Below are 12324 nucleotides of genomic sequence, written 5' to 3'. Positions count from 1 at the left end.
AGATCAATGTCATTTAAATCCTCCTTTAGCTTGAGAATGAAGCTGTTGTATAGAAAGATATGCATAATGCTCCCCTCCTCTCTCCCCCCATCTGCCTTAGTGTCCTGTCCTCTGCCTTTCTCTTTTCCTTCTCAGAGACATCAAAACAATGCAGTTTTTCCAGTAACTTTTCTACTAATGCTGGAAGGGTTTTTTCTTCATAATGTTGTTGAATGTAACCATGGTTTTCATTCTAAGTCCATGCATATGTATGCTTGTTGTACCCACATGCTGGATAAGAGGAGAGTTGTCTCTTCATTGGATATTGCAAATGAGAATCTTGGAGGAAACATTGATTATTAATTCCTTCATATTGCGTGGTTACAATTAGTTCTGTGGTCGCTAGCCTGTACTATTAGGAATAACCAAAAGACGAAACAGAAATATGTACACATTCAAAATGTGAACTGAAGGATTTTGTCCACCTTTCCCCCAACAGATCATGTATGGTTTCTCTAATTTGAGGTAAAATAGTGTTTACAACCATTAGACAAGGGAGACAGTGGCAGAGAAAACTAAACAGATGTTAGTAAAAGATTTAACTTCCAAAGTGGGATATGCTAATATCTCCTGGGGGAGGGTGCACAGCGTGAGGGCCAGGGTTGTATAGAATCACACAAAGGTGGTTAAATATAACTTCTATGATTTATTTCTTAGGATTTTGGAAAACAGTTCTTTAAATCCAGTTTTCCTTCTATCTCAGTGTTATCAGAAATCCAGTAAACTTGTTAACCTAGAGGTGGTAGGGGGAGGCCTAATCCTTATTTCCTGGCTTCAGAAGGTCACCTCTGCTGCTTTTGCAAGCATGCTCCCTGAGCCCTTCTGCCTTCCAGGTCTAATCTCCTTATAGGTGCCGCACCATGGCAACAGGCCCAGCCCTGAGCACGCTGGGCACGCTGGGCACGCCAGGAACCTTGTTTATGTTACCTGAGGGGCAGGATGCAGCCTGAAGCAGGAGAGGAAAGGACCATCACTTACTCCCCAGCTGTTTCGATGAGGGTGGATTTTTTTTCCCTCGGTCTTTGTTCCTGCTCAGCTTCTAATGAAGGCTTGAAATAACTCCTGAAAAAAAAAAAAAAGACCTCAGTAACCAAGGGCGGCAGGAAGATTTTCTCCATTTGATGCCTGTCTTCTGAACAGAGACTTGGCTTTTGAAATGTAGTTCAGAAAGCAAGTTGGGGGACCAGGACATGTGGCACCGCCATGATTTGGGGTTGCACTGCCAGGTGGCTGTACAATTGCTTCATGTAGGTGGATTAATTTGTTTGAAATAAAATGTGTGGTCTATTTAGAAAATAGAGAAATGTAATTATGTGAAGACTTTTAAAAGAAACCTCTTGTTAATACTGCTTCCATTCTAAGTATGCCATAATCCTTCCTGCTAAAAGAAATTGAGGGAGGTAGGGGAGGGAGAGACTAGGGATCAGTGTAGACTCTTCCACTCCAGCGACTCCTGCTGGGAAAAATCAGCTCCAAGTGCCGGCAGGTGGAAGCCAGCTTCCATCAGCCAGATTTTCTATGAAACACATTAGAAAATTCTTGGCATAAATTAAATTAAATTATATTGTCTATGTGTTTTCACTTCTATCCCACTAAGTAGGAATCATTGATCTGTAACTTAGGTGATAGGTTTGAAACAGACAAGTAGCAAGTTAACTATTGTAATCTGTTCTGAGGGGAAAGGAAAGCCTAAATTCTTGTTATGATGCTTCTTCCATCCTTTTCAGGAGGAACTGGGAAGACACAGAATAGATAGCATTCTTCTGTTTGCCATTTTTAATTGTTAATGAGATTTTGTGGTGATATTCATTTGAATTTTAGAAGACTTGCATTTTTGAAGAATGTAAGGAAATTCCCGAGTTCAGGCAGTGGTTAAATCAAACAGAATAGAACTCTTACTTACTTTCTACATTGTTATATCTAAGTCTCCATGAGCAGATCTAGGTTGGAGACAGAATGAGGGAAAGAAAGCCAGTATTTCTCATTTCTTATCTCAAAATCTAAAAGCTCCTCTGGCATTAAGTGTTTGCATTTATTTAACATTAGCATGGTTATTTCAAAGAAATGATGGGAGGCACCTATATGATATGTTTGTTTGTTTGCAGCAATAAAGTAATTTGTAGAATATATTTCTTCTGATGCCTGTTAATAAGAATTTGAGCTTGGAATCTTTTCAGTGTTTTATAGTAAATGAATCTTATGATTGTTGCATGAACATCCAATTCAGAATTTTTAAAGTGTTGTTTCACATTATATAACTTAATTAATATTATTCTAAGCTAAGTAAAGCAGAAGTACCAAATGTCAGCTTATGCTAAAAGGAAGGGAATTCCTGCTATTCCTTAGATACCTAGGAAAGCAAATCAACTAGGATGCACTAATGGTATTGACTGAGATTGTTTCTTCAGGAAGAGGTTAGCAACATTTATTTGCAAAAGATACAGGTGATCTAAACTAGTTTCTCTTCAGTTGTGCCTCTTAAAAATACAACCAATAAAACAAGTCTTTTAAAAATTACCTACTGAAAGTGATGTTAGTCCTTGTGAGAAATAGCATCTCAGGGGAGAACTTTGACATTGACTGTAATCATGATTTCGTAGTGTAAAGAATTCAGGGGTTGAAATAAAACTTTCTTCTGTGGGCTAAATGAGGGATTTGGACCAATTAACTGAAGGAAATCTAGCATGAAGAGAAAAAAAACAGAATGAGGTGCTAGCAGTCCCTACTGTTAGAAGAATTAGACTAGAGCTGTAGCCTGGATGATTGGATGGAAGCAGAGCTCTTATGGCAAACCTTTTGCAGAAAACCCCAAATATTTTAAGTTTCTCCATCTATAAAATAGGGATAAAGAAGGAAAAAAACTACAGGAGGGAGAGACTAATAAAATTATGGTGTATGTATAGACTGTGTAAAATCACATGATACATTTGTACACTTATAAGCACAAATACTGCTACTATTATTATTTGTGAACCAACTACTGACCCATTCCTCCTTTTACTGTTATTTTGCTTTAATCATTTTTATGTTGGTCATTATCTTACCCCACAGTAGATCTTTACATGTTGGCTTTCTATAACTAACCATCTTCACCCTTTATTAGAAATATTTTATCATTCCCCTCCCATCATTTAGGTCTCGTGGACTGCCCAAGCTAAAAGAATCTCGTTCCCATGAGTCTTTGCTCAGCCCATGCAGTGCTGTAGAATGTCTGGACCTTGGCAGAGGGGAGCCGGTATCAGTCAAACCACTACATAGCAGCATACTCGGACAAGACTTCTGCTTTGAGGTAAAGCAGTGAGGAGAGAGCATGATTAAATGTATTACCTACCATATAATTTCCTGGATTTATAACTTTGATGTTGAATTATTGGTTAGTTGATCATCTTAAAGAAATAGATTGCTATAAACTATATACCCTCTAAATAATGCAAAAGGAAGACAGTTGTGTTTCTAAGTAAAGATTTGTTCAATCAAATTATTCAAATTCCTTTTGGCCTATTATGCTTCCTAATTGAATAGATCATCCAACTCTCAGTTGTAGGTCACAGGGTCAATAATAACTTACTTGCATTATATTATTTTTTAGAATTGATAAAGTCTCTTAGACTGTAGCATTTTTCAAAACACTAAGTCCCAAATCATAAGTGATATTTGAAGACATTATCTAGTACTAGTGATGGGGTTCCTCATACCACTAAGAAGGTAGATCTATTGATTTCTCAAAGAAGAATCAGAAAAAGGGTTCTATGTGGTATAACTTTGATTCATAGCTTATCCTGATATCTTAAATGATAAAACCTATGTAAAAGAATCCACAGACCAAGTCTCTTCACCTTTATCTATGATGTGTTGTATTCTAGGTAACTTACTTGAGTGGAAGTAAATGTTTTAGCTGTAATTCAGCTTCAGAGAGAGACAAGTGGATGGAAAATCTACGGCGGACAGTACAACCTAATAAGGTAATATAGTGGCCTTGAGTTCCCAGCAATTCCAAAGATTCATGGGGACAAGACTAAGAAATACAACTCCACAAATGATCACTTGACTAGAGAAAGAATGTGTTAGCAAATGTTATTGGAAATGTCCTATTCCTCATCAGACTTTGTTTCTTTTTGTGTCTTCAGAATTCATTCCTGAAAGTTTTCCATAAATCGTACATTGGTTTCTCTTCAAGCAGGGGTTCTTAACCTGGAGTCCACAGATCCCCAAGGAGTCTGTGTTTAGATTTCAGGGGAAATGAATTTGGATGGGAGAAAAAATACATCTTTATTTTCACTAGCCTCTGACTGAAAAATTAGCATTTCTTTCAATTGTTTAAAGACACTATTCTAAGAAGAGGTATATAAACGTCACCTGAATGTTAAAGGAGTCCAGGACATAAAAAAAGCTAAGAACCATTGTCCTAAAGGAATCCTACCTATCTTTTCTCTAAACTCTTGGAAATCTGCTCTTTAAAAATATGGTATGCATCTCAGATTATTCCTGGCTTTCCTAGCCTTCATTAATGCAAATTCTAAGATGATATGGCCATTTCATCCCAGGTTCCCATTGTTTTTCTCTCTCAGCACCCAGTCTTGTTTATTGGTGAGAGTTACTAGAATTCAAAATGATTGTTCTCCTTGTTTGTTCCTCCTTGTAAGGGCTGAAATTGTTAAAGCAAACCAAAAGCTATTAGTTGCTCTGCTTTTTATAGAGAGACACAGCTCCAACAAATTAGCGAGGTGATTGAGATTCCATATTACTATATCAGCTAGGTAGCACAGTGCTTAGAACATTGGGTGTGGAGTAAGGAAATCTTGAGTTCCATTCCAGCTTTGAATCCTTGTGACCCTGAGTAAGCTACTTAACCTTTCTCCGCCTCAGTTCATCTATAAAATAGGGATAGTAATGACACCTACCTCACAGGGTTGTTGTGAAGATAAAAATGAGATAATATTTGTAAAGCAGTTAAACATCACAGCCCTGTGCCAGGCTTGTGATCCCAATTCCTTATCCGTGTCTTCTTTGGTTTTGCAATGTTTTTATTAATATGTCCCTTTCCATTACCTCTCCAACCCATTTAACAAATTAAACAAAAAACTCCTCAAATAAAACCAAATACATAGCTACCTAGTTCAGCAAAACAAATTCCCACATTAGCCATACCTGAAATTGTGTTTCTCCTCCTGCATTTTAAATTCATCACTTCTCTGTCAGGAGTCAAGCGGCATGTTTCAGTCTCATTTTTCTGGACTCGTTTATCGTTGCATTGATCAGAGTCCTTGAGGTTTTCAAAGCTGTTTTTCTCTATAATGCTATCATTGTGTAAATTTTTCTCCTTGTTCAACTCCCCTAGCTATGCATCAATTCATAGAGGTCTTCCCTGTTTCCTCTGAAACTGTCTGTTTCATAATTTCTCATGGCACAATAATATTTCATTATATCCATATACTACAGTTTGTTCAGCCATTCACCTATAAAAGGATACCCCCTTAGTTTGCAATTTTTGATTACCACGAAAAGCTGCTACAATTATTTCTTGGTGTGAACCCTTTTCCTTTTTCCATGATTTCTTTTGTAGTACAGACCTAGTAGTAGTATAGTTGGAATACAGTTTGGTATCTCTGTCCTCTTTCTGTCCAGATAGATTACAGTTTACCTTGTTTCTTTGTTGATTGTCATCCACATCCTATCCATCATGCTTCCTGTCTCCAGTTACTAGATTTGCTACCATGAGTATATCTTATTGATAGACATTGCTACTGTATTTTCCCACCCTGTTTAGCTCTCTTATTCCATTTGAATAAGTATGTCCTTCCAGAGCCTCAGATAATGGGTCTTATCCCAAGTCTCAGTGGAATCTATAAAATCAAATTTGCCTTTGAATTGGGGTCACTGATTTACCTTAGTTCTTACCTGTAATTTGTATAACTGTATACAACCTGAGACTTCAGAGTTTATTGAAGATTACTTTCTTGGGTTTTGTCTCCTATAAATTTCTGGATTTCCTATTATTATTCCTTTCTATGTTGTAGCTATTCTTCTATTCTCTCTTTATCTAGCTGGGTTGACATACTTAAGCTGTTTGCCCCCTTTTTTCTTTCTTAGTTTAAACTTCTTTTGATTAGATTTACAGGGTTCCAGGCAAATACATTTTTACTCATCCTTGTTAGGTGCCTCCTATCTTTGGCCATGAGTCCATCGTTCCTATATTTTAAGCTACTATCCATCAGTCCAAATTCCATTCTTTGTCATCAGGTTATTAGCTAGATCACTCTCAGATCTGCCTTTCTCATCTGAAGTTCTTATTGTCACTTGATATTAATGATGAAAATAACACCTGTGCATTTAAGGGCTTCAATTTATTATTAATGGCTTCATAATCCTATGGAATCGGTATAAACCTACAGGTTTCTGATTCATTGACATCCTTAACTTCTTAGCATGAAAAATTAACAAAGGCAAACCTGTTCCGTGATAGTTGACTCATTAATAGGCTACAGGATGTACTACTTTGAAAGAGACTATTTTCATTCTAAAATAACATTCCTTGAATTCAGCTTCCTTTTTTTCATTACAGGACAATTGTAGAAGGGCTGAGAATGTTTTACGGCTGTGGATTATTGAAGCCAAGGACCTGGCCCCAAAGAAGAAGTATTTCTGTGAGCTGTGCCTTGATGACACTCTTTTTGCTCGTACAACTAGCAAGACCAAAGCGGACAACCTTTTCTGGGGTGAACATTTTGAATTCTACAGCCTTCCACCCCTCCACAGCATTACAGTTCACATTTATAAGGACATGGAAAAAAAGAAAAAAAAGGACAAGAATAATTACGTAGGGCTTGTCAACATACCCACAGCCAGTGTGACTGGCCGCCAGTTTGTGGAAAAATGGTACCCTGTGAGCACACCTACACCCCACAAAGGAAAGACTGGAGGTCCTTCTATTCGGATTAAGTCACGTTTCCAGACTATCACCATTCTGCCTATGGAGCAGTACAAAGAGTTTGCCGAATTTGTCACCAGCAACTACACCATGTTGTGCTCTGTCCTAGAGCCTGTGATCAGTGTGCGTAACAAAGAAGAGCTGGCTTGCGCCTTGGTGCACATTCTTCAGAGTACTGGCAGGGCCAGGGTAGGTGGAGAAGGGGAATTGGATTGTTGACAAGCCATGCGAATTCTGCTTGGCATGGGGTGTGTGTGTGTGTGTGTTGTGTGTGTGTGTGTGTGTGTGTGTGTGTGTGGATTCATAGTTAGAATAGCTTGTTTAGGACACTTTTAGTTGAGACAGGGACAGTTCATTTTGTACTTGCTAAGAGCATGTTTGTGGAATTGAATTGGGACATGCATTACGAAGATGTCTATTAAATATCATTTAGAATAAATCAATATATTTGGTCACCAGCAAGGGGACATGCAGAATATAGAGCTGGCCCCAGAATTAGTGTGACCTGGGTTCAGGTTCTGCTAGTTCAGTGATCCTGGGTGTGCTCCTTCACCTCTCCTAGTGCCCCAAGGGAGGTCTCTGTGGCCCTAAGTTGTAGAAAAAGCCCTGTCTGCATTGGTGGAGGAAGTTCCTCACCTAAAGCCGAAAATCACAGCTTCCTCATTATGTGGGATGCTGACTCTGAAATAAGGAAGAACTGGATTTAAATCTCATCTCTGATGCTTAACAGCTGTGTGACAGTGGACAAGCCACTTGACCTCTGTGATCCTCAATTTTCTCTTCTATAAAATGGACTTACTACCTGAAGTACGTACTTCTTAGGGGGCAGTATAATGAGGTGCCAGTAAGCCTCACATATGTAGAGCACTTTGCAAATTTAAAAGATAGTTAGACAGACAGATTATTATTCTATTTTATGGCTTAACTTACTTGTAGTAGTCTTAAATTTTCTCATTCTACTATTAGTTAACTTGAGATGAAGTTTAATGACACAATCTTTGGGACACTTCTCACTTTCAGTATGTAGGTGTGTCCTTTGTTCCTTAAAATGCTCATACCCAGGATATGCAAGAGTGCTATTGATGCTTATTAACCATTTGTTCTTTTGTGGTTTTGACTTGCCCTAGATAAAAGTCCATTAGTGCTTTCAGCTTTGATGTAAAATGAAAAAAAAAATCATTTAATCATTTCTCTTCCTTTTTTTTTTAAATTTGACAGCCATGCAGTAGTAGTTTACCCCTCCAGCTTATAGCAACTAAATCACTACATTCAAGTAATTCTACTGACACATTTGGGACTCAAAAGCAAAGAAAAAGGAATCTGAAATGAATTGTCTTCTAGTCTTAAGAGAATCCACTAGTCTCAGTTTAGAAAACAGAGCATCCACTGATCACACAGTATCCTGCAATATGCATCATTTTCTCAGTTACCTTCTGCTTTCTTCAACTTTGCCCTGACAGGACTTTCTGACAGACCTGGTGATGTCTGAGGTGGATCGTTGTGGAGAGCATGATGTATTGATCTTCAGGGAGAACACAATTGCCACCAAATCCATTGAGGAATACCTAAAGTTGGTGGGACAGCAGTATCTCCATGATGCACTTGGTAAAAAGAAAACCAACATCCGTAATCACTGCCTTTCCTTTCTGCTATCAGCTATTTCAACCTAAAGGGACAATAGACTCACTTTAATAGCTTCTTGTCTCCAGTTTGCATGGTGGTCAAGTGTTCTTCTTTTCCTCATTTCTTTACTTGATTCCTTTGTTTCTAATTCATGACCCTTAGTTGATAGAAATGTAAGAGGGTTGTAGAGTAAAATAGATTTTGATTAACATCAAGAAACTTTGCAGCTTAATTTACATAAGTGACTTTTTGTACTCACATTATAAGCTATATCTTATAGCCACAGCAAGAGCTCTCCTTTGATGATTGTTACCATATTATAAAACTGTGGATGAAGCCTCTAGAACAGTTCTATGCTCACTGTAGGTATTCAGTAAAATATATGTTGACTAAATTCTTATTTTTGAGCTCACAAAGCAATATCACCTTCATACAATATTCTGAGCTAAATAAATTACCATGTGAATGAAGTATTTCTACATTTTGTATAAGAAGGAACAGTTTAAATAGATGGTCACTCACTGGGACATAAAACAATTAATCGAAGCCTCATGACAAGGGATTTAAGTTATCACATAAATCCATTACTGTATTTTTAAAAAATCATTACTGTATTTAAAATGGCCAATGTAGAAAAAAATGGCTACTCCCAATTGGACTAATTTTATCCATTGATAAGTTTCCTGTGGACAGAGGTTGTGTTGTCTGCTTTGTGATTCCTCATTGGCCTTGAATGATAAAATCCAGTTAACCAGAATTCATCTCACTGCATACCTCACTTAGAAGGTTCTTGCTAGGATATAGATTGGACCTGTAATCTCTGAGGAACCCCTTCTACTCTGTGATTCTGACTGGAATATCAGCTGTGATCGGTTGAAATATTTTTGTTGTTGTTGGGTTTTTTTTACTTTTTTAAAGGAAACAAATGACAAGTAAAATTTCTGTAGCACAGATTTTTAAAACAACTTGCAGAATGTGTTCTAGAACCAGTATTGACTCATTAGATAGTACTGGCCAATGATAATTGATGTTTTAAATAATGACCTTGAGATACCACAAGAGCCTTAATCATCTAAGGAAGTTTAAATTATGTTAGTATAAGGTACTTGCTTAGCCAAGGAAGCATACTAATATAGTTTAATGTTGATACAAATATTACCAACAGACATTGACCCAAAAAAGTCCTGAGCTAACCCCCAGTTAATCAGAAAACATAACAGACAAGAGTGTTGAAAGGTATCTCCCAGAGAACTGAGGTTTTACCATTAGTTCTCTGCACTTGACATTCAGTACCTAAATGGTGTTGATTAAAATAACCTCAGAATGTGGACAGGATTTAGCTTAAAACTTGCCAGTCTGCAGTATAGCACACAATTCTTGGGCAGCCAGTCTTCATCTGTTTTGATTAAAGCACTGCTCTTTACTGAGCAAATTCTGTTGCCTTGTTCATACAAGACTATTTCCTTGGAGCTGAGATTTACTTTTGTGGTTGAAATCCAGTTAATCAATCAGCAAGTACTATGTGCCAGGCACTGGACTAGGCACTGAGGATGCAAATACAATAAACGAAACCATCCCAATGAGAGAGGAGATGGGGAGCTACATGGGTGTAAATAGAATAAATATAAATAAAGGAGCACAGGTAAATGCTAAGTAGTTAAATACAAGGTAGTTTGGAAGAAAGGGTACTCGGGATCGGTCGAAGGCATCAGAAGGCTTAGTGCACAAGGTGATGGCTGGTCTATGCCTTAGATGAAAAGAACTGAAGGTCTCAGTAAGAATGAAAAATAGATTTCAGAGGAGAAGCTCAGTAAATTGCCTTAACAGAAAGAAATTCCACCAGACAGGTCCATAAAGGAGTTCCCTTATAATGGCCTTACTTAACAGATCTCTAGGGGCAAAGCTGAATTCATTTCAGACACCGGTATGTTAAAAATCTTTTGGTTTATTCTCAGAAATGAAGTCTCCAGGTTCTAGAAAATAGATCCTGGAACATTCAAAGGATTGACTTTCATCTGAACAACATACTAAGAGTCCCACTTCACTTTGGATTTCGCATAAACAGAATAGCGTTTATAAACAGGCCTTTGAAGATTATAAATGTTTTTAATCAGATGCTATATAGAATATGTATACATCCAGAAAATTCCATTATTAGTATAAAATTTTATCAGCATGTTTTAAAGAATAATCTGCACTGTTGCCTCAAAAAATATTTTTAAATACCTAAATGCAAATGATAATATAAAAAAAAATTCATTTCTGAGCCCTAAAATTTCTCATTCGGCATCTCTGTCAGCACTAATAATGGAAATTATTTGTTAGTATTTGTGAGTTATTTATTAGCATTAGCTAATAAAGGTTGTCTAGCCTTGGAGACCCTTGCAGAATTACAGAAAAAGAAAATATTAAGATCACAAATTTGGGACATGGGCCAATCTCCCATCGATCATTCTGTGCAGAATTCCTTACATTACAATATGATCGCCTTTTGTGAGTTAATAGATAAATAATTAACAATGTGAATGTTAGTTTTGGTCATCTAACTTCTTAAAAAAATGTAGAAACATACATATTTCATTGTTAGCAAATTTGTATCTCAAAACTAACATTTGCCGTTCTCCATCATAGTTTCTTTTGAAGTGAATTTGACACCTTGTCACATTGCTAATTATATCACAAGAATATCTTAGCATGTTAATAGAGAATGTGCCTCTTAAGGCAAGTGCTATTTACTATTCCAGAGAAACAATTCTGATCACTTCTTGAGGTCCTCATGAAATTATTTCTGCTCAATAGAATTCTTAAGGAACGTAAGCTGATCTGTAGGGAACAAGGACTATTCTTGCCACTTTCTTAGAGGTCCACCATGAAATACAAAGAAAGCAGATTATCCGTAGTCATGCAAGCTAAGTTAATGTGGAAAAGCAGGCCTTGCTCTTCCAAGGTGATGTGTTTTAACTGCACTTTTAGGTGTCTCATAAAAAAAATGGTCATCAAGGAGAAGAAACTAGACTCCAGCTTGAATCTATTCCTGGTACCACCATTAGCACTTGCAGTCTTAGTTCATTCGGATTTTGTGGTTTGGGGCCTACATTTCTCACATGGTGATAGCAGTGTTGACCAGCTATCTACTATGTAGAGGATCTTTGTAACGGTTAATGAATTAATGTTTATTAAGTAGCTTGAGGTCTTCAAGAATAACACCTCTGATCTGCCGCATCATTTTCCAGTCACTGCCAGAGACAGGATACCTCTGGTACTTAGGATGTGGTTTCAAAGCAATTACCCTTGGTGGACAGTCATTTGAGCCCTCGACATCTGGTCTCAAAAAGCAATTCCCCATAGTAAATTCTAGGGCAAGAAACAATTGCCAACAGAAAGCCTAAATAGGATTTCGATGCTATTCAGGGACACATTTCTTATAACTGCCACTATCTGTCATCTTTTTCCCTCTAATAGGGGAGTTCATCAAGGCTCTGTATGAGTCAGATGAGAATTGTGAAGTGGATCCCAGCAAATGTTCATCCAGTGAACTATTTGACCACCAAAGCAACCTAAAAATGTGCTGTGAGCTTGCATTTTGCAAAATCATCAATTCTTACTGGTGAGCATATGGACATCACTTTTTGCTTAGATGACTTAATTATTTGCATATAAAAGTAACTGTAGTCTTTTTTTATCTCCCAACTAAAGAAATGGATTGTATCATATACTAGTTTATGTGTGTTTAT

General features: G+C 37.3%; 1 protein-coding gene across 9 annotated transcripts in view; it reads left to right on the top strand.

The window, feature by feature from the left end:
• Positions 1–12324, top strand: part of RASAL2 (RAS protein activator like 2) — a 335304-nt gene that overhangs the window by 295900 nt on the left and 27080 nt on the right. For all 9 annotated transcript variants that reach the window (XM_078156478.1, XM_078156477.1, XM_020984301.2 and 6 more), the window contains 5 exons: positions 3175–3328; positions 3903–4001; positions 6602–7156; positions 8428–8572; positions 12053–12197. In XM_078156478.1, coding sequence (XP_078012604.1) covers positions 3175–3328; positions 3903–4001; positions 6602–7156; positions 8428–8572; positions 12053–12197 — 1098 coding nt within the window. The remainder of the gene's footprint in view (positions 1–3174; positions 3329–3902; positions 4002–6601; positions 7157–8427; positions 8573–12052; positions 12198–12324) is intronic.

Source organism: Phascolarctos cinereus, unplaced genomic scaffold, assembly GCF_003287225.1.
Source record: "Phascolarctos cinereus isolate Bilbo 61053 unplaced genomic scaffold, phaCin_HiC Scaffold_5;HRSCAF=322, whole genome shotgun sequence".
Lineage (NCBI taxonomy): Eukaryota > Metazoa > Chordata > Mammalia > Diprotodontia > Phascolarctidae > Phascolarctos > Phascolarctos cinereus.
The sequence above is the reverse complement of the archived record's forward strand: the minus strand, read 5'-3'. Positions and strand labels throughout refer to the sequence as shown.